The 20,139-nt window shown below is 54.6% G+C and overlaps 7 protein-coding genes across 7 annotated transcripts; 4 read left to right on the top strand and 3 right to left on the bottom strand.

The window, feature by feature from the left end:
* Nucleotides 1–124: 124 nt before the first annotated feature.
* On the top strand, nt 125–2,194 carry GDI1 (Gdi1p; the record flags this gene model as incomplete). Its single annotated transcript, XM_076676734.1, has 9 exons — nt 125–330; nt 412–457; nt 554–636; nt 712–950; nt 1,019–1,127; nt 1,191–1,624; nt 1,709–1,853; nt 1,921–2,016; nt 2,092–2,194. 9 exons carry the CDS (start codon nt 125–127, stop codon nt 2,192–2,194), a joined length of 1,461 nt encoding a protein of 486 aa, XP_076536193.1.
* Nucleotides 2,195–3,354: 1,160 nt separating this feature from the next.
* On the top strand, nt 3,355–4,970 carry JCM15063_005977 (casein kinase 1 family protein; the record flags this gene model as incomplete). The annotated part of the gene is made up of 6 exons (XM_076676733.1): nt 3,355–3,365; nt 3,511–3,560; nt 3,706–3,980; nt 4,045–4,273; nt 4,354–4,819; nt 4,901–4,970. 6 exons carry the CDS (start codon nt 3,355–3,357, stop codon nt 4,968–4,970), a joined length of 1,101 nt encoding a protein of 366 aa, XP_076536192.1.
* A 2,136-nt stretch (nt 4,971–7,106) lies between these two features.
* On the bottom strand, nt 7,107–8,538 carry UTP11 (rRNA-processing protein UTP11; the record flags this gene model as incomplete). Its single annotated transcript, XM_076676732.1, has 6 exons — nt 7,107–7,133; nt 7,212–7,711; nt 7,791–8,004; nt 8,068–8,181; nt 8,241–8,418; nt 8,498–8,538. The coding sequence occupies 6 exons, from the start codon at nt 8,536–8,538 to the stop codon at nt 7,107–7,109; spliced, it is 1,074 nt and encodes a 357-aa protein (XP_076536191.1).
* A 170-nt stretch (nt 8,539–8,708) lies between these two features.
* On the top strand, nt 8,709–11,357 carry NPL4 (nuclear protein localization protein 4; the record flags this gene model as incomplete). Its single annotated transcript, XM_076676731.1, has 6 exons — nt 8,709–8,734; nt 8,789–8,852; nt 8,991–9,106; nt 9,173–10,487; nt 10,564–10,860; nt 10,938–11,357. 6 exons carry the CDS (start codon nt 8,709–8,711, stop codon nt 11,355–11,357), a joined length of 2,238 nt encoding a protein of 745 aa, XP_076536190.1.
* Nucleotides 11,358–11,634: 277 nt separating this feature from the next.
* Nucleotides 11,635–13,851, bottom strand: JCM15063_005974 (uncharacterized protein; the record flags this gene model as incomplete). Its single annotated transcript, XM_076676730.1, has 7 exons — nt 11,635–11,699; nt 11,808–11,948; nt 12,053–12,207; nt 12,287–12,411; nt 12,501–12,712; nt 12,785–13,206; nt 13,274–13,851. The coding sequence occupies 7 exons, from the start codon at nt 13,849–13,851 to the stop codon at nt 11,635–11,637; spliced, it is 1,698 nt and encodes a 565-aa protein (XP_076536189.1).
* A 504-nt stretch (nt 13,852–14,355) lies between these two features.
* On the bottom strand, nt 14,356–18,100 carry JCM15063_005973 (ubiquitin-conjugating enzyme E2; the record flags this gene model as incomplete). The annotated part of the gene is made up of 10 exons (XM_076676729.1): nt 14,356–14,769; nt 14,840–14,926; nt 15,006–15,259; nt 15,338–16,181; nt 16,287–16,795; nt 16,869–17,064; nt 17,147–17,221; nt 17,286–17,702; nt 17,773–17,844; nt 17,924–18,100. 10 exons carry the CDS (start codon nt 18,098–18,100, stop codon nt 14,356–14,358), a joined length of 3,045 nt encoding a protein of 1,014 aa, XP_076536188.1.
* A 290-nt stretch (nt 18,101–18,390) lies between these two features.
* Nucleotides 18,391–19,954, top strand: RFC4 (replication factor C subunit 4; the record flags this gene model as incomplete). The annotated part of the gene is made up of 7 exons (XM_076676728.1): nt 18,391–18,482; nt 18,569–18,578; nt 18,656–18,757; nt 18,838–18,944; nt 19,025–19,322; nt 19,411–19,737; nt 19,823–19,954. The coding sequence occupies 7 exons, from the start codon at nt 18,391–18,393 to the stop codon at nt 19,952–19,954; spliced, it is 1,068 nt and encodes a 355-aa protein (XP_076536187.1).
* Nucleotides 19,955–20,139: the final 185 nt, after the last annotated feature.

Raw genomic sequence — 20,139 nt, 5'->3', positions numbered from 1 at the left:
TCGAGACTCGAACCTCGCAGCCTTAGACTCGCGCACGCGCGCTCGCAGCGGTCAGTCGAAGATCGGCCAACTTGTCCCTCATCTCCTCTATACTCACTTGCCCAACACAGAACATACATCAGCTATGGATGAAGAGTACGACTTTGTACGTGCTGGTCTACAGTTGCGCGTCTCGCTGGCGATCTCGACGACTGACGATGATGCGCACCCCACCTCCGTCTCGTGTCGCGTCCTCCTCCTCTCGCAGATCATTCTCGGTACCGGCTTGACCGAATGTGTCCTGTCGGGCCTCTTGTCGGTCGAAGGCAAGAAGGTCCTGCACATGGATCGGTCAGTCGACCTCGTCGCGCCTCTCCTGGCTCTCGTCTTCCAACTCGCACGCACACCTGACATCTGTTGCTTCCCGTGCAGCAATGACTACTACGGAGCTGAATCGGCCAGTCTCAACTTGACCCAAGTCAGTCTCGAATCGAACGCCGTGTTCCCCTCATCTTCCCCCTCCCCCTCCCCTCATGCCGTGTTCTCGCGCTGACATTCGTACTCGCGATCGCAGCTCTACAAGAAGTTCCGCAACTCTGAACCGCCTGCAGAATTGGGCCGAGATCGCGACTATGCCGTCGACTTGATTCCCAAATTGTACGTCAGATGCATATTGTTGTGCTACCCGTTGCTGGCATCCTGACTCACTGGTGGTCTCCCCTCCTCTGTCAGCATGATGGCCAATGGCGAAATGACCCGCATGCTCGTGCACACGGACGTGACGCGTTACCTCGAGTTCAAGCAGATCGCAGGTTCCTACGTCTTCCGAGACGGTCGCATCTCGAAGGTGCCTTCGACCGAGATGGAAGCCGTTCGGAGTCCTCTCATGGGTCTGTTTGAGAAGCGACGGGCAAAGAAGTTCTTTGAATGGGTCCAAAACTACAAGGTCGAAGACCCTTCGACTCACCAAGGTGCGTCGTCATTCTCTAGCGTTGGACATTGGCATCTCGTCAGCTAACCCACGACATCCTTCTGTCAGGTGTCAACCTCGACAAGACTCCCATGGCCGACGTGTACTACAAGTTCGGTCTCGAGGCCGGCACTCAAGACTTTATCGGACATGCTATGGCGCTTCACCTCGATGATGGGTAGGTCGCTTCGCTGCGTCAAGAGTGGCATCGCTGCTGACTATCGCCAATTCCACGCTCTAGCTACGTGTCTCGACCTGCTCGCGAGACCTACGAGCGCATCCTGCTGTACACGTCGTCGATGGCTCGGTACGGCAAGTCACCGTACATCTACCCCTTGTACGGACTCGGCGAGCTCCCTCAGGGTTTCGCGCGCCTGTCGGCGATCTATGGAGGCACGTACATGCTGCAGAAGCCCGTCTCGAAGATCGAGTACGACGCGAGTGGCAAGTTTGTCGGAGTCACGTCCGAGGGCGAGACGGTCAAGGCCAAGAACCTGATTGGAGACCCGAGCTACTTTGTCGGATCGGAACAGCGAGGAGAAGGAGAGGAGAAGGTCTTCCTCGAGGGTCGTGTCGTGCGCGCGATTTGCATCCTGCGTCACCCAATCCCGAACACGGACGACAGCGACTCTGTGCAACTCATCATCCCGCAGAAGCAAGTCGGACGCAAACATGGTGAGTCCAAAGATCGATTGCAGTCTGGTTTGGCTCTCTCGTTCCCACGCAAACTGAATCGTCGCCCCCCTCGGAAACGCCCAGACATCTACATTGCTGAAGTTTCGTCGACGCACAACGTTTGTGCGAAAGACGTGTACATCGCGATGGTTTCGACCGTCGTCGAGACGAACAACCCCGAAGCTGAACTCGAGCCCGGATTGAAGTTGCTCGGCCCGATCCACGACAAGTAGGCGGTTTTTCTCCTCAACATTTCCCGGGCCTCTGTACGTGTCGCTGATGGTTGATTGAATCAGGTTTGTCGAAGTGGCGCCAATCTACTCTCCGGCGTCTTCGGGAGCTCGAGACAACGTATACATTACGCGATCATACGATGCGACGTCGCACTTTGAGCAAGTCGCCCTTCTCCTCCGCTGACCATCGAATTGTGTCCCGAGAGCTGATTGTTTTGCATGACCGTCATACAGGACCGTGTGCGACGACGTCAAGGATGTTTGGCTTCGCGCGTTTGGAGAACCGCTCGTGCTCAAGAAGCGAGAAGACGGAGCCGGCATTCAAGAAGCGCAATAGTCGCATTCTCTCCCTTTCAGCCTTCTTGCACTGTTCCCCTTCTCGTCGTCTGTCCCCCCGTTACTGTTTCTTGCGTTCTCTCGCCTGATCCCGTCCGACATGGTCCTTTACCGTACCTTCTCTGTCACTGGCGCCAGTTGTGCTCTTGATCGACTCTGTTTCGTTTTTTGTAATCTTAACTTCAAAGGCAGCACGGGTGAAAGTAACAGCACTCTTCGCAGGGACCGCGCGTTGACAGCGCGTCCGAACTCTTCGAATCGGCTTTGGTCGACACTACTCCCGCTAAAAGTTGCAATTTTCGGAAAGTAATGAGCGACGTGGCAGTAGTCATCAAAGTGGCAGGATCGAGAGCCGCAGCAGAAAGGCGAGACGAGGCGATCTGTGCCCGACGCGCGCGTGCGTCTTGCAGCTGATGCTGCGTCGCTTGGCCCCCCCTCGTCCTCTTTCCCGCCCAACCGTCTCTCGGTATGTCTCGTCCTATCCATGCACCCTGCACGCTCTTGAGCTTACCTGTGGCTGTACGTACAGGCGAGAACATCCCGCTTCGTCACGCCCCTCTCGTTTCTTCCGCCTGGTCACACGGCGCCTATCCCCGCTGTCTCCGGTTCCATCCCTCTCCGCGAGACTCTAGCCTCGTTCTTCCCGTGAGTCCTTCATTTCTAGTTGTCAGACGCGTCTTCGGGGTCGCGTGGATCGGTGGAGCGAAAGCGCACGAACTACGTGGGTGGCTTGGATTCCAACCGGGGCGGGCGGACGTTCTCGTCGCGCGTACAGCGGGGTGGAGCCGGACGCAGAATCATACAGCGATCTCGACTGGGAACTCGGCGAGGACATATCCCGCGCGGTGATGGGGACAGGGTGCCGGCTCGTTCCACCGACGACTCACACTCCTCCTTATCGCTTCCTCGCTCTCGTGCCTTCGCGTTACTCTCACTGTTGGCTTCAGACCGCGGAGTGCGTCCATCTGTGCGTGAAATCCCGCGCGCGATCAAGGCGAGAGTTTAGTGTTGAGGGAATTCAGCTTGCGGTCGATCCGAATGCGACTTGGGACTGACGCCTTGTCTCTCTCTCTCTCCTCTCTCCCCTCTTGCTCGCTCGCTTCCTCCACTACAGCACCAGATCTCTCTCAACGTCGTTTGCTCTCGCTTCTCCATCCAGCCATGGATCTTCGGTGAGTCGAGGACCGCTAGTCACGCGCGCGATCCGTCATTCCTGCGCCGATCCTCCGATCACTCGATTCGGTTCTCGTGCGGGGAGGCGGCCGCGACCCGTTCCATCACCTCGTCCTGACTCTTGCTCCTCATGTCGCGATCCAGTGTCGGCGGCAAGTACCGCATCGGGAAGAAGATTGGTAGTGGATCCGTACGTCGCCTCTATGCGCTTGCCGAGCCCGAACCACGTTGCTGACTGATCCCTCTCGAATGTCACAGTTTGGTACGCCCGCTTGCATCGCCTGCTCCTACGAGTACCTGCAGACTAACCCGAGGCGGATCGGCCTTTCGACGTCACAGGTGACATCTACCTCGGAGTGAACATCATCTCGGGCGAAGAAGTCGCAATCAAGCTCGAGTCGGTCAAGGCAAAGCACCCACAGCTCGAGTACGAAGCCAAAGTCTACAAGACTCTCGCGGGAGGCGTCGGCGTGCCGTTCGTGCGCTGGTTCGGCATCGAATGCGACTACAACGCCATGGTCCTCGACCTCCTCGGACCTTCGCTCGAGGATTTGTTCAACTTTTGCAACCGCAAGTTCACCCTCAAGACGGCACTCCTCCTTGCCGATCAGCTCGTACGCTCTCTCTTCCCGCTGTCGGAAACATTTCCCCCATACTCATAATTCTTCCTCTTAACAGATCTCTCGTATTGAATACATCCACTCGCGCAACTTTATCCATCGCGACATCAAGCCCGACAACTTCTTGATGGGCATCGGCAAGCGCGGCAACCAGGTCAACGTGATCGACTTTGGTCTCGCCAAGAAGTACCGCGACCCGAAGACTCACCTGCATATCCCGTACCGCGAGAACAAGAACTTGACCGGAACTGCACGTTACACGTCGATCAACACCCACTTGGGAGTCGGTAAGTGACGCGTCTCTTTTCGGCTTTTCGCCCTCGGCAATTGCTGACTCTCGTTTTCTCACCTTGTGATTCCTTCGCAGAGCAATCGCGTCGAGACGACATGGAGTCTCTCGGCTACGTGCTCATGTACTTCCTTCGTGGATCGTTGCCGTGGCAAGGTCTCAAGGCGGCGACCAAGAAGCAAAAGTACGACCGCATCATGGAGAAGAAGATGACGACTCCGACCGAGTACCTCTGCCGCGGGTTCCCGAACGAGTTTGCCATCTACCTCAACTACTGCCGTTCGCTCCGATTCGACGACAAACCCGACTACTCGTACCTGCGCAAGTTGTTCCGCGACCTGTTCGTCCGCGAAGGGTTCCAGTACGACTACGTGTTTGACTGGTCTGTTCAACAACGCGTCGAGGAAGTCAACAAGGAGATGGCCGCTCAGGCCGCGGCTGTCACGGGCCCGAAAGCGACCGCTGCGCCCGCCCAGCCCAAACGACGCGTTCTCCAACCGGGAGAAGTCGAGCAACAAGTGCCGGTGCAGTCTGACCAGAGGATGTACGACTAAGCTTCTTCCCGCGGTGGGCGACATTGTCTCGGTGTGTTGACATGCCTTGAATGTTCTCCCACGGGATACAGGCTCCGCTCCCAAACTCGCAACGCTCAACAAGATGCTCAACGCATGCGTTCGGGAGGCGAGTGGTACTAAGAAGGCTTTCGACTGTCAAATCCCCATCTTCAACGTTTCGGTAGCCCCTGTTCTCTTCTCCGACCCCCCCTTCCCAAATCGACTCAACCCCTTTCCCCGCCCTTCTGCATCATCCCTCGGGAAAGAGGAGAGAAACAACTACCGAAAGTAATCGTTGGGCTGGTGCAACCTTCCTGACGAGCGGTCGAGGCTGGTTTTTTTCTCAGCCAAATCGCAACGACAGATGGACTTGGAAACAAGAAAGCAGGAGGAGGAGAACGTGAGGAACGATACCGCTTTTACCAGAAAGCACGAGCAGAGGGAATAGGTCAAAGCCAAATCGAACGGTCGGATCTCATCCGACACCATCAAGATTTTTTGTTTCTCGTCGACCCGACATCGGGGACAACGAGACTTGATGGATCCTCGATTCCTGTTTCCCTCTCTGCTTCACCTCGCTTTCACTCGCCTCCTTACCTTCCGATCCACGTCAACGCGCCAAGACCCGTCGCTACATTCCCGAGCTCGGCGATTTCGACTTGGCCGGAATGCCACGATCGTCAGCCATTCCTGTACCGAATTTTGTCGCCCATTCGACTTTGTCGTCTCGCTGTTCCCAATTCTACCTCGCCGAAATTTTGTCAGGCGACGATTCAAGACGGAACTCTGCACGGCAGAACGGATTTCTACAGTCGTCGGCTGAAATCGTTTTCGGACATTTTTGGACGCCGACTCTTCGTCTTCTGTTTCCTCGGCACTACAACCTCTCCCGGTCTTCAGCACTGATACTCTACCTCGCCTTCGCGGCGTTGAACTTGCGTCCTCCAAGGACTCCGATGTCTGCTCCCCCTCCCCTCTTCCCCGTGACTCTCGTGTACTTTTCAAGATCCACCCGGCGACACAGCTCTTCCGAGCCACGTCGACTCTTTTCCACCTCTGATCAATCTCTCGTCAAAATCTCGAAATCTTTTCCTCTCCCGCCTGATTCAATTTTTTCGGTCGCACTAGACCTGATCAGCCCGGACAGAAGGTGCTCGACTCGCGACGAATTACGGGGTTCTACTGGAAGAGTTCGACTTGAATCCCTACCTCGCCATCGTACCCTGCAACGCCTCGCCATACCCCACTCCAGATTCGCGAGATGAGCGCGATCTCGTTGCTCACACCGATTCGACCAGGGAGGCGACACGATTCAAGATCACGACTGTTTCCTCCGGACGAATGAACACCTTTGTCGATTTTCCTACTTTTGTGACAAAGCACTCGATTCGGAACGCGCGCGCTCTCTCTCTGTCTGTCTCGCCCCTCGCTTTCGCCCTCTCGACAACAGGAACGAGCAGTCAAAGCATGGGCACTCGCTCACCAAGTGAGGACAATCCGGCTTGATGGAGCATCCGGGCGAGAGATGCGGAAGGCACAGGACGGGAGAACCAGGTCAGGGGTTGTCTGAAGGAGATGAACCTGTTCTTTTTCCAAAGGTTCATTCCTCCTTCGAGAAGGAACGCTCTTGTCGAGCATCGAGGGAAAGAGGTGGATATGTTTTTGGTTGGCGGCTTTTTCACACGTCGCGATCGTCCCCCCTCCGTACCCCGATCTCTCAATCTCTCCGTTCCTACTCAGCCCTCCTCACCACCTTGTCTCGAGTTTCCATCGTTCTCCTTCCCCCCCCCTCATCTTTCCCTTCTTCTTTTTGGACGAGAGCTCTTCCGAGCCAAAAAGCGGGATTTTGTCTTTGTTTCTTTTTTTTTTGTTCTCCCCCTCTCCCTGTTCGGACAAAAGGGGGGAAAAGAAACGAAACCCGCTTCTTTGTTTTTCTGTCGTTCCCCAAGTCTCTCGTACCGTTTTTTCCCTCCTTCCGACTTGTGTTTCTCTCCTGCAGATTGTGAAAACTCTTTTTCTTCACCACTCTTCTTCCTTTCTGTTCTCTTTGCGAGAGGACTCGCACCTGCGAGATTTATCAAGGGAAAACCGTTGATGAGTCGCTCGATGAATCGTTTATTATTTCCTTCAAGATCAGGATTGAGATGAGATCCAAAACAAGACGAAATGGTGTAGATGATGTTGTTGTCAACAAGAGAAGAGTGGAAAGGAAAAGAACAGTCACAAGGCAAGAAGGTTACACAATTTCGGGAGAGCTGGGAGAAAAAAGGGTTTCTTTCAACGTTTCCTGTGAGCCTTGAATTTCTGTTTAATCCGGACAGAGAGAGACCTCAATATTCAGTGAACGATATCCTCGAGAAAGCAAACGAAAGAGAAACGTACCCAAACTCGAGCTCCCGTATTGATGCCTTCTTGAGCATGAGGCAACCCTGCCCGTTCTTCCGATTCAGCACCCTTTTTCCCATGTTTGCCAGGTTTCGAACCTCCCAACCACCATTCCTCTTGTTCCTTGTTTCGGTCTCCACTAGATTTCGAATGCGAGATGACTTCTTTGCGAGCTCCTTTCGACATCATGATTTTTTGTAGTTCGAGTTCCCTCATCGCGCGTTTCAATTGGACCAATCGTTCTTGTCGTTGTTCAAGTTCTGAAACAAGGTTCTCTCGATGTTGTCGTGCTTGTTGTGACAGTTCGAGCAAATCTTGTTCTCGAGAGTCTTGTTGTTGTTGTTCAGAGGAGGAGGAGGAAGCTTTCGATTTGCCCTTCTTCTTGTTCGAACGACGCGTTTTCGTTGTGGTCGTGGCAGTTTGGTTTGTTGTTGTCACCGGAAGAGATGTAGGAGTAGTCCGTTTCGTGAGAAGACCAGTTGGATCGGCATTTCGGACTGTTTAATTATTCTCTCATCAGGGCTGTCCCGGAAAGAAAAGAGAGAAGAAAGCGTTGGCGAAAGGTCGTTAACTGACCTTGATCGAGGTCATCAGTGAAGACGACATGAGTGCGGCCAGAACCAGAAGCGATCGGTTCGTCGTCGTCGTCAAAGTCTGATTCGAGGTCCCAATCGTCACCGTTCATGAGAGTATCTTCCGAGGCGTCGTCTTCAGCGGAAACGGGTTTGATCGGTTGCGGCAGGACGTGATCGACGAGAGAAGCGATCCGTTCTTGTAGTTTGTGAACCCTCTGCAACAAAACCAATTATGCGGGTCAGGAGGGAAGATGTGGAGGGGCAAAAGGAGGAATTACGGCTTGTTCCATGGTCATGTGGGTGCGGATGTATCCCGCGTCTTGAGTCTTGAGGACCTTGACGAGGTCGACGGGAAGGGCTTCGTTGCCTCTCGATTGAATGTGAATGCCATTCTGTCCAGAGGGAGCGGGGGTGAGTGCGGGGTCGAGACAGTCAAGTGGAAGAAGCTCACTTTGGTCTGCTTGTTGACCATCGAGTGGTAGAACTCGTCCTTGTTGCGGAACGAAGCCTTCTCCTTCAACTTTTGGATGCGGTCCTCCTTCGAGTGAAAGTCTCTTGCACGCTTGACATAGTCGGCATGCTTCTCGAGCAATCCCAACTTTTTGCGATGCGCTGGTTGCGACCGTTCGCTGAGAACGAGATGAAGAAATGTCAGGACGCGATAAGTGAGGAGCTTCAGACGAGGTGAGCGAGGGGCCTGAGGCGTACCGATGCTGACGCTTCTGCTCGTTCAACTTGTTTGCGACCATGCTTCGAGAGTGACTGCCGGTTCGGAGTGATTGCGAGACGAGTTGCACCGCGATCAAAAAAGCAGCGAGATTACAATGACGAAATTTCGAACCCTCCCCTGAGTGAATCCTCCACTTTGTTCGATCACCAACTCGTCATCTGTGCCCGCGATATCGACTCTCGCGAGACCATGGCACGTCTTCTCTCCCTGCACGAGTGACCTCGTGTGCTGACCTCGTGTTTCGCACTGCAGCTCGTGCGCATTCGCAGTCAAGATGGCAACTTTCGCTTCCAACTCGAGCCGTCCGACGACATCTCGACCCTCGTAGCCAAGGTGAGTACAATCACTTACAAAGGACCTTCTCTGCTACGCTCTCGCTCCGAATCGGCCCTCAAGCAGAGGCGTCGCAGAGATGGTCTTTGCTTCGCACGAGTCGTCATCGGTTCGCGCTGACTCGTCTCGCCTCGCCAGATCCTCGAAACCTCGTCCGAGATCGACCCGGACACACTTGCCTTGTCGAATCAGCCAAGAGGCGGAGAAAACCTTGTCAGCTCGATCCAAGGCAACCTCGCGTCCCTCGGGATCAAGTACACTTCTTTCTCCTACATCTCGCTTGAGCTCGACTGACTCGAGAGCCATATTGCGAAACTCAGTCACGGAGACCTCCTCTTTGCCTCGTACCGACCGAAAGCCGCGCCTTCCGCCCTCTCTTCCGCACCGACTCCGGCTCCCGCTTCGACTCCCGCTCCTGCGGCTGCACACACCCTCTCGGGCAAGACGGTACCGATCGAACCCGAAGCCGGACCTGTCCCTTCAACCTCGACCGCACCCGCATCCGCGACGACCAACACGGTCAGGGTGCCCGGCGGCCAGAAACCATGGGAACATGTCCACCAGAACTCGGTCGATGACTACTGGCAGCAACAGGACGGCAAGATCCCACGTGAGAAGGGCAAGCACGGCTGTCGCTGCGGACCCAAGAGCATGTGTGATTACTGCATGCCCCTCGAACCGTTCGACGCCGAGTACCACCAGACTCACTCGATCAAGCACCTCTCGTACCACGCCTATCTCAAGAAGCTTCACGCTGCCGTACCGACCTCGGCTCAGGCGTCGACGTACATCCCGCCTCTCGCCGACCCGTCGTACCGCGTGCAGGTCCCGTGTGCATCAGGCGCGCACCCGTCGTGGCCCGCCGGAATCTGCACCAAGTGCCAACCGTCGGCAGTGACCCTCTCGCGCCAGGCGTACCGCATGACCGACCACGTCGAATTTGCGACTCCGGCTTTGGTCGAGGGCATCCTTGCATTCTGGCGTCAAACCGGCACGCAACGGTTCGGGTACCTCCTCGGCACGTACCAACCGTACGACAAGGTTCCCATGGGCGTCAAGGCGGTCGTTGAAGCGATTCACGAACCCGCGCAGGAACCGCACGCGGACGGCATCACGGTGGGGTTCCCGTGGAACGAGCACGCCAAGGTCGAAGCGCTTGCCGAAGCGTGTGGCAACGGACTGCAGGTCGTCGGAGTCGTCTTTACCGATTTAACACAGGACGCGACGAGCGACGAATCGAAACGTCAAGGCAAGGTCGTCGCGAAACGTCACGCAAACTCGTTCTTCCTGTCGGGGTTGGAAGTCCTGTTCGCGGCGACGTTGCAACGTCAGTTCCCGACCGCTTCAAGGTTCTCGATCGACGGCAAATTCTCGTCGAGGTTCGTCACGTGTGTCATCTCGGGAGACATTGAGGGACAGATCTCGGTCGAAGCGTACCAGGTTTCGGACCAGGCGATGGCCATGGTCGACGCCGACATGGTAGAAGCTTCCGTCGATCCAGGAGTCGTTAGAGTCAAGGAGGAAGGTCCCGAGCGATACATTCCCGACGTCTTTTACCGTTACAAGAACAAGTACGGACTCGAGGTCAAGGACAACGCGAAACCCTGTTTCCCCGTCGAGTACCTGATCGTCAATGTCAGTCATTCTCTGCTCCGTTCTTCTCGGCGTTGAGGGCATCGGTCAGTACTCATTTCCGGAAGATTTGTTTCAGGTCTCGCATGGATTCCCGGTCGCACCAAACCCTCTGTTCACGACGAAAACTCCATTCACTGCCGAAAACCGCGCGGGTTTGTCGGATCAGACGTTGAACTCGGTCGTGTCGAGCTTCTCTCGCACGATCTCGTCTGCATCCCTCCCAGCTCCATTCCTTCACTCGATCGACAAGGACGTCGTCGACAGGTTGGTGAACGAAGGAGAGACTGGCAGGAACCAGTTGCAAGGGTTGCTCGATTGGTTCAGCGACTGGCATCTCTTGAGGTACCTTGCAGATTGTGGCATCTTTGACGAGGTCGGTTCTCCTCTCTCTCTCTTTTCTCATCGACAAAGAATGAATACTGATCCGGATCGTATTGTTCTTACTTCTAGAACGATATCCGAGTCATGTGTCAACTCGCAACGGTATCACGTCACCCTGAACGCGATTACTTCGTAGCACAAACCTTGTCCAAACTGTACTCGTCCCCGAATTGGCAAACGTTCCTCATGATCGTTTCTCAACAACAACAAGAAACGACGAACAACCTTCCTGACAAGGATTATCCCGGTCAACCACAGCAACAACAACAACAACAACAACAAATGATCGATGGGTTTGAAATCCCTCCTGATGTCGATGTTCCACCAGACTCGTTCCCTCGAGAACCTTCTACAACCACAACATCGACATCGACAGCAACGGAGGGAGGTGGAGGAGGAGGAGGGATGCAAGTTTGCCCACATTGTACTTTCGAGAACGAACCAGGAGTTCAAGATTGTGATATTTGTGGGCTACCCTTGTCGGGTTAAAGAAAGCAGAGGGGAGAAAGCCTTTGGCTTTATTCTCTCCCTCTCAATTTCTTCACCAACTTTGTCTACTGCTGTACCAAAAATAAAAGTCTGTAGAAATACTCGCAAATTTACAACTCTTTGTTCAGAATGAGTTCGCTCTAGCTCGATCTGAGCGAAACTGGTTGTCGTTTGTTTTCTGGTTCTCGCTTTTGCACCAGTCACTCGGATGTATACAACTGCTGTACAAACGGTGGCGGACTACAGACTCGTGCAACTCAAATCGCCAGTATGTACCTCAGAACGTGTGCTCTGTCGAATCGGCACCTCCTGCTGCTGTAGCCGAAGAACCAGCAGAGACCGCTGCAAACATTGTGGGTAAATCAAGAACGTTGTGAGTAAAGAAACGCTTCTGGATCTCTCTTCGAAAGAAGGAGGAAAAATGGGAAGAAGAAAAAAAGGAAAACTGACCATTCAAGACTCGATCCGAGTAACTGGCTCCACTCCATTTCTGGTGCGTAAACACGTCGCAGCCGATCGCTTTCTCCTTCTCCTGAATCAATTCGACATACGCCTTCATACCTTGAGTCTTGAACCGTTTCGCAAGTTCAGCTAAAATAGAGTCGCGTTTGCGGAAAGAAGCAAATCAGTTCAGGGCTTAGGGTTTCCACGTCCTTTTCAGCGGACAAGATTGTTCGAGAGACCAAGCAACATACCTGTAGTGACAGCGGTACTGTGAAGTCCGGCAAGCGAGATGAGTTGGATCAGGAACCCTTCCTTGCCGAGGTCCCAAATGAACGATTCGAGCTGTTCGGGCGAGAAGCCGTGAGAGCCCCAGTTGAACGAAGGCGAAAGGTTGTACACGAGCCACCTGAGATGACAAAAGAGGGGGGGTACATCAGGAGTGTCCTACGTTGCGGTGTCAAGCAGTCGGGTGGAACGGCCCTCACTTGTTCGGGTTGTGTTGACGGATCGTACGCGCAAACGACTGGGCTTGTTTGAGATCAGGCGCTTTCGTCTCGAGCCATAAAAGGTCGGCGACATCGGCGAACGCGAGGGTACGCTTGAGAGCGGCCTGTGCACATCGGAAAAAAAAAACATAAACTCGGACCCTGTTAGACACTGATGACAAGATCTCGACGGATCTAGGAAGAGACAGCGCACCGCCATTCCTCCTCGGTAGTGATAGTACCCTTCTTTGGTTCTCGGCAAATCCCAGTCCCATGCGATTTCTGATCCACATACGTCTTTGGCAATCACGCGAGCTTCGCGATTCGACACGATGATGCCGTCGCCGGCAACGCGAGCTTTGTACTCGTCAAACTTGGAAGAGGCTTCGGTGGATGACAGGGTCCGTTGTAGGTGACGTTCAACGGCTGTTTCCGGCACAGATGAGTCAGTCCGTAATCAAATAACTCTCATCAAGAAGGGACTTGGATAGAGCGTACATTCATCAAACGTAACGAGCTTGACGCTTCCCATCCAATCGGCTTCGAGCTTGTCGATCTCGGTTCCACTCTTGCCCTCGATTCCAGCATGCATGATCTCGTCCGCCAACGCCTTCTTCGGACCTTCGTGAGTCTCGACGCCGAGAATGAACTCGTGATCTCTCGCATCGGCCGAGCTCGAGAGCAGTTTCGCACTCTCGGCATCCGTGCGAGCGATCAAGAGCGTTTCGAGGCCCATGATGTCCCATTGTAGTCGTGCGGCGATCAAACGCGAGGTGTGTTCCGAGATGGGTACGAGCACCTTGCCGGCTTGGTGACCACATTTTTTGCCGCCGTGCAGTTGATCCTCAAAGTGCACGGCTGACACTCCCGCTTCGCCAAACGCTTTCGCGAGCTTCATGACCGATGACAAGCCTCCATGTCTACAGGAGAAAATCAGCTCAAGACCAACAGGGCACTGCATTTGTGAGGATGCGAACAAAGACGAACCCCGTGTCGCCATCGGCAATGATTGGACGTAGGTAGTCGATCCAGGCTTGCTTGTCCTTGTTGCCGGTACGACGTTCGTCCCACATTTTGCGGTCGTGCAGTTCTTGCGCCTTGCGTAGCCGTTGCACCTGGTTCGGAACGGTCGTGTAGGGGTAATCGGCGAGGTCGGGTCCGACTTCGTTGAACCCGGTCGTGAGGACAGACGACGCGGCCCAACCCGACACGTACAAGACGTCGAGGTGTTCAGCCATCTGGGTCATCTGGACCGGGTCGATCGCGCCCATCGTGTGAAGCGGTTTCGCTTGATCCTGTGCGCGTTCGAGCGCAGCCCACAACTTTTTGGCAGAGATGTTGGAAGCGTGAGTCGGAGAGACGGGTTGAGTGCCTCGTTTCGTCGCGACGAGCTCGGGCGAGTACGGACGCTTGACCCGCGCGAATCGAGGCGAGTTGAACCATTCCGAGACGGATCGAACCTGCGCTTGGAAATCGGCTTCTTCCTGTTCAAGAGTTGGCGGGTCGAGTCGGAACAAGGGTTGTTGTGGTGCAGTGCTCGAGTGAGAGTGGCGCGGGCTGGTCATCGTGTTGGAGCGAGTTGCCGAAGAGAGAGTGGGGCGGATCGATGCCGCGAGCGAAGGACAACGCCGAGTAGAGGTGCGTGCTATGCGTACACAGCTCCGAGAGAGCATCTTTTGTTCGAACGAGTGCGCGAGCGTGACCAGAGCAGGTCGACGAGATGCACCTGAGGCTTAGCCAAGTAGCGAATACTTCCGGTTGCGGTTAGCCGAAGCCCGAGTGGAGGACCGTCCTTTTGACCATGAGATCACTCACGTAGGCGAGTGAAGAGCTGTATCCCGTTCGAACGAGTCTGTGAACGTGCGCTTGCGCCGAGAGCCAAATGCAAGTTGATCGGGGAAAAAGTACGGAAAAGAAGAGCGCGCCCGACTGTCCCGGCAATGTTTCACGTGCCGAAGCGCAACTCACTTCTACCGAGCGCAGGCGTGCAAACAATGCGGATGGGTTGCAAGAGATAGCTACACACATGCCAAAAAAAGGGGGGGTTCAATCGCTACCGTCTTCTGTCATCACACCTTGGGTCCGCGCTCCTGCAACTCTTCGAGTGCCTTCAACGTCCGCTTGAGACTCAGGCCGGCACCTTCCGTCAACACTCGCTGCGAGGGAACAATCACACTCGGTGGCGGTCTCGCTTGCGCATCGTTTCGGTCTTCGGTCGGTTCCAGTTTCGATGCGGCGAGCCACTTTTCGCTCTCTTCGAGCAACGCCCGACACTGTTCGACAATTCCTCCGAGCGCACCTGGTGTCGGCGGGTTCGAAGGCAGTCCCGTGTAATAGTATGCTGCAATCTCGCGACCAAAGTTCGCCGGTGGGTACTCGCACGCACGTTTGACAAAGTTGCGCGTGAGCACGAGCGTGCGCTCGTTGTACAATTCGGAAGCGGCCGTTCCTTCGGGAGTACCCATCTGTTTCTCGAACCCAGGCTAATCCGAGCGACAGAGATCGTGTCAGTTTGACGCACGCGCTGCGGTTCGTGTCCGAGTCAAGACGAACCTCGGTAAAGTAGGGGTCCTCGACCATGATAAGTCCCTGGATCGAGATCAAGATCTGCAAGATCGAACTCCGTGCCGAACTCCAAGACTGTCGCACATACGAGAGGCTCGTCAGGGAGGAATCGCTTCGAGGACTACCAGAGAACCACCAAAAAGAAGCGACATACCTCTGTCTTGTCGCCCGACCAGGTCCCCAGCAAACTCAGGCAGACTTTGCCCTCCGAGTACAGGTTTGGAGAAACCCTCGTCCCGCCCGCCCACGAGTGGAAAAACACTTGCGGCGGTTCTTGCGGGAACTTGGTTGGCGAGAGGAACAAGTCGAACAGGAATGGTGCATTCTGGAACGGAGTGCCGACAGGTCCAATGATCAAGCAGCGCAAGAGGTCTAGGCGCGATTCGTACGCTCGAACGAGGATGTTTGCTGCCAGCATACAACCGTGGCGAGTCAGGTTCGCGTCTCGCGGAAAATTCCGAGGATATGGCAAAATGCGAAACTTACGTGGCAGCGAGGTCGCCAACACGCCATGCTCTTTCCGAACACGGCTCATGAAACTCTTGCTCGGCACTTGAATCGCTTCGTTCGCGTAGTGATGATCTGCAGGCGCTTCCTCGAGAACTTCAAACCTCGTCCAATCGGCGTGATCTTCCAGCTCGCCTGGCATAGACACTGTCGATTCTTGCTTCGTGCTCGACGCTTCGGTCGCCTTTGCCGGCACCGCTGGCTCTGACGCAGCTGGTACTGCTGCCTCGACTTGAACCGGCTTTTGCTTATCTTCGGCATCATCGACCGCCATGCTGGTCGCACGCTTCGAGTCTCCACTGCCTTCCTCGTCGTCATCATCGTCTGCCCACCCTTTACTTTCTCTCCGACTTCTCTTGCGCTTCCGAGATGCTGCTCCCGCTCCTTCTCCATTGACATCAGCTTCCACCATGTCTTGATCCCTGAGACCCGCAGATTCCACGGCGAGGTCTTCGTCGTCAGTCTCGGTCATCCAACCATCGCTCGCGCCTTCTTCTTCTCCATCAGACATGTCGTGATCGCAATGTTCGTGATCGTGATGGTGGTGGTGATGATGGTGGTGATGCTCATCGAGTGCAGCTTGAGCGGCATCCATCATTTCCCCTTGAGGGTCCATTCCATCATCGAGGTGAATCAACCTCCTCAACTCGATCGGTCGCTTCGTCCCTCCCGGGAACCGAATCAAGGCTTGTCCATCGAGTTGCAAATCCCACACTTCTCCATACCAATCAATGTCGGCGAGTTGATCAGGAGAAGTTTGAGGTCGTGGTGGTCTGAACGAATCCGAGATCGTTTCGGCGTAAGGGAGGCCGACGGCCGAAAGCTGTGTTTGCAAAAACGACTCGCGTAAGGAACTTTTCGAGCCTGCGGAGCGCGCGCAAGCGCAAGGGTCTAGCAGGACAGAGACCCCGGTTTGGTTTGGACTCACCATCAGTCGCAATTGGTCTCCATTGGGCATCAACCCTGCCGCAGTTTCGCTCTCGCCCAACCCTGGAACGGTGGGGAGTACTGCACCGTTCCCTTCCTTGTCCTTGGCAATGAGAACCCAATCTCCACGTCGAACTCCAAAGTTGTCTGGAGGAGGTCCATGCGGATCAAACTCGAGTCCAGAGATAATTTCGTCTTCCTCGTCAGACGTCGTCGTTGTCGAGTTCAAAAACTTGAGCTTGATTGTACGCTTGCGACGATCCATACTCTGAACGACTCCACATCGTGCTGGGGTCACTCCCGTAAACATGCCGACTTCTCCCGGGAACACGTCGGTTTCGTCATCGAGCGTGTGGACCTGTTCAAACTCGTTCGAAGGTCCAGACGTAATTGTACCGTCTTGCCACAGGATCTTGAGAGTCGAGCGACAGTTGACCACGTTGAAGATTTCGAAAGAGTGTGGGAATGTCGACAAGTGTCGAGACGTAGCAGCCGGCGGTACTGAAGAAGCTGAATCGGGTTGACAAAACCCACTTGAGCTAATCACTCCTCGGATTCAGAGTCAGCGAAGAGGGGAACTTACAGATTTTCGGGACCAGCTTGTCGTGAATTGTGCGCAAGTGATCCGCGGTAGCACGCACGAGTTTGAGATTGTCGAGATCAGGCCAGAACCTCTTGGGTCGAACCCAATCGGAATCTTGGGTCGAAGTCGCTTTTTCTGAAAGTTGATTCTTGCACAACCAATTGACGACGACGAGCATTTGTTTGACATCCAGGATCTACAGATATCAAGAAAAAATTAGATCTCGGCAAAATCAGGGATCATCGATGTCGATCGGAGAAAGGGGAAGCGAGACGTACATTTTTGACCGTATTCGTTGCAAAGAAGCCCGACCACATTGTCTCAAAGTTCTTGGCAAGCAATTCTTGGACCGCCTAGAAAGAACTCCGAGACATGTCAAAGCACGGCAAAGGCAGAAATACATGGGGTTTTGCTCACCTCGCTCGCAGGTCCGACCGAGAGGTTCGATCCAAGCCCGTCACACACTCGCTTGAGCGTACCGTTCTCGAATTCGATGATGGCGACTTGAAACACTTCCTCGACCAATCCGATCCATTCCCCAAAGACGACGTGATCACCCCGGTTGATGCGGTTCGCGGCAACAAAGTCTTTCGTGTCGTACCAAGGTTCGAGACGATCTTGAGGTGCGAGCACGCGTTCAAGTTTGACTTGTGCCGAAATGTCGATGATGGTACCGGCTTGAGGTTTCGTCGCAGCGGGTGGAGTATTGCGAGGTCGAGCCGGGCGGACCATATCACCCCGCAAGAACCCACGGTCGACCAGTTCGGTCGAAGCCTCGAGAACTTCGGATCTCGTGCCATCCGGATGCAACACTTCGAGCCATCCGGGTTTCAACTATGCTTCGTCAATGAATGTGAGCGAGAGCGGACGCGCGGGCTTGATGATGAGAGGAAAAGCGGTGTACCGGAACAAAGTCAATCCCGAGTCTCTGGGCCTCGATGAGAGCGTCCGGGTTCTGTTCATCTGCCCAGCAGCGCTGCAAGAACGGCGGTATACACGGAATCAGCCGCGAGCTCGTGTGAAGTGAATCTCTCGAGTAAGCGAGGGGTACGTACGGTGACAACTGCGTGGAATGACGAGCCGTCGGGGTTTGTGACTTTGAGTACGTCCTCGTTGTAGGTCGTGCACGCTTTGGGGGACGGGTTCGAGGCGGGAGGAGACTCGAGATCAGCCGCAGCCGCAGGATCAGTCGAGTCGTCCTGGGTCGCAGGGATTCGGTCCGCTTCACTCATGACCGGATCTCGCTGAGACGACCGAGGGGAGCCAGTTGGGTCCACGGGCCGAGTGGTGGACAGGGAGATCGACTTGTAGACGATGAAGGCAGCGACGGCCGACAGGAGTGCTTTCGCACTCGACAAGAGCGAGAACGAGGCGGGCACAGTCGGCAGCTTGAACAAATCAACGATCGCCAGCGTAAGGACGCGCGACTGAGGGGCGGGCAGATCGAGCGGAAGAAGCGGCTATCGGACGTCGACCAACAATATTCGCAACTCTCGTAGACTCGCACCCTCGACTCGCAGCGATGACCACAGTCGCATCCATGTTCAGTACGACGAACGGCAAGGGAAAGGACAAGGAGGTCGTAACGGATGCCGCCGCGTACGAGCTGCCATGGTACGCGTTGCTCTTCACGCGATCGTCAACGACCCGACGCGTCTTGCACCGAGTACTGACCACCGACACCTCTTCTGGGCTCACAGGGTGGAAAAGGTAACGCGTGGTCCTGTCGCCGGTCACCGAATTGGGCTTGCACGCTGACCCGCCCCCACTTGCTGTCCTCGCTGCAGCACCGTCCGAGGACGCTCGACGACATTGTCGGCAACGTCGAGACCATTGAACGTCTCAAAGTGATTGCGCGAGAGGGCAACTGTCCTCACATCATCATCTCGGTGCGCTTTGCCTCGAGTGCCGATCGAATCGCCTTTCTCCTCCCTGACGCAGGTTGCGCTCGCGCCCGAAATATTCTCAGGGATCTCCAGGAATCGGAAAGACGACCAGTATCCTCGCACTCGCACGGGAGCTCCTTGGCGACCACTACAAGGAAGGCGTCCTCGAGCTCAACGCTTCTGATGAACGGTATAATTCTTCTCTTTGTTTCCAACGTTAGACTCTACGCAATGGACTGAACCTCGGCCTCGGGGGTGGCACCGCAACAGAGGCATCAACGTTGTGCGAGAACGCATCAAGACTTTTGCCCAGAAGAAGGTGACGCTGCCGTTGGGTCGTCACAAGCTCATCATTCTCGACGAAGCCGATTCAATGACGACTGGAGCGCAACAAGCGTTGAGACGTACGATGGAACTGTACGCGAACACGACCCGGTTCGCGTTCGCGTGCAACTCGAGCAACAAGATCATTGAACCGATCCAAAGTCGTTGCGCGATCTTGAGGTACTCGCGCCTGACCGACAAGGAATTGTTGAAACGCTTGATGGAGATTTGCGAGATTGAAAAGGTAAACTGTCACACCCCATCTTTTTGCTCGCTTCGCGTCGTCTTTGCATTGACGAAAGGGTTTTTTCTCCTCGATCGTCCCCATTCAGGTGCCACACAATGCAGATGGGTTGACCGCGTTGATCTTCACTTCGGAAGGCGACATGCGACAGGCAGTCAACAATTTGCAATCGACCTACTCCGGGTTCGGTATGGTCGGACCTTCCGAAGTGTTCAAAGTGTGCGATCAACCTCACCCGCTCAAAGTACAAGAATTGCTCAAGGATTGCATCAAGGGCAACGTCGATGCAGCGATGCACAAACTCGAAGATTTGTGGAACTATGGGTACTCGGCAGTCGATATCGTTTCGACTTTGTTCAGGGTCGTGAAAGGGATGGACAGTATGCAAGAGTACATGAAACTCGAGTTCATTCGAGTCAGTTGATTTTTCTTTTCTTCATCTTCATCTCTCTCTCTCTTGACTCTGGCTTGTTGAATCCTGATCCTTTCTCTCTTTCCAGGAAATCGGATTCACACACATGAGGGTACTCGAAGGAGTTTCGACTGTCGTACAACTAGGAGGTCTCATCGCTCGACTGTGCAAACTGTCGATCAAACCCGAACTCTTTCAATTGAAACCTCCAACGAAATAACGACAACATTACCTTTTTTACCTTGGACTATATTAGCCTGCTTGATAAACCTGGTTCTTTTGCGCTTTTTTTCGAAAAAAAAGGGCGGGACCTCCAATTTGAAGCAAAGTTGTTCAAAGTTGCAAGCGAGAGACAATTCGTACAAGAGGTTACAAGGGTACAAGGTTTCGTCTCAGACAATCGCA

The sequence above is a fragment of the Sporobolomyces koalae genome (assembly GCF_050403365.1).
Source record: "Sporobolomyces koalae JCM15063 DNA, S_koalae_JCM15063T_v1_ctg5, whole genome shotgun sequence".
In the NCBI taxonomy this organism is placed as follows: Eukaryota; Fungi; Basidiomycota; class Microbotryomycetes; order Sporidiobolales; family Sporidiobolaceae; genus Sporobolomyces; species Sporobolomyces koalae.
This window is presented reverse-complemented; position numbering and strand designations above follow the sequence as displayed.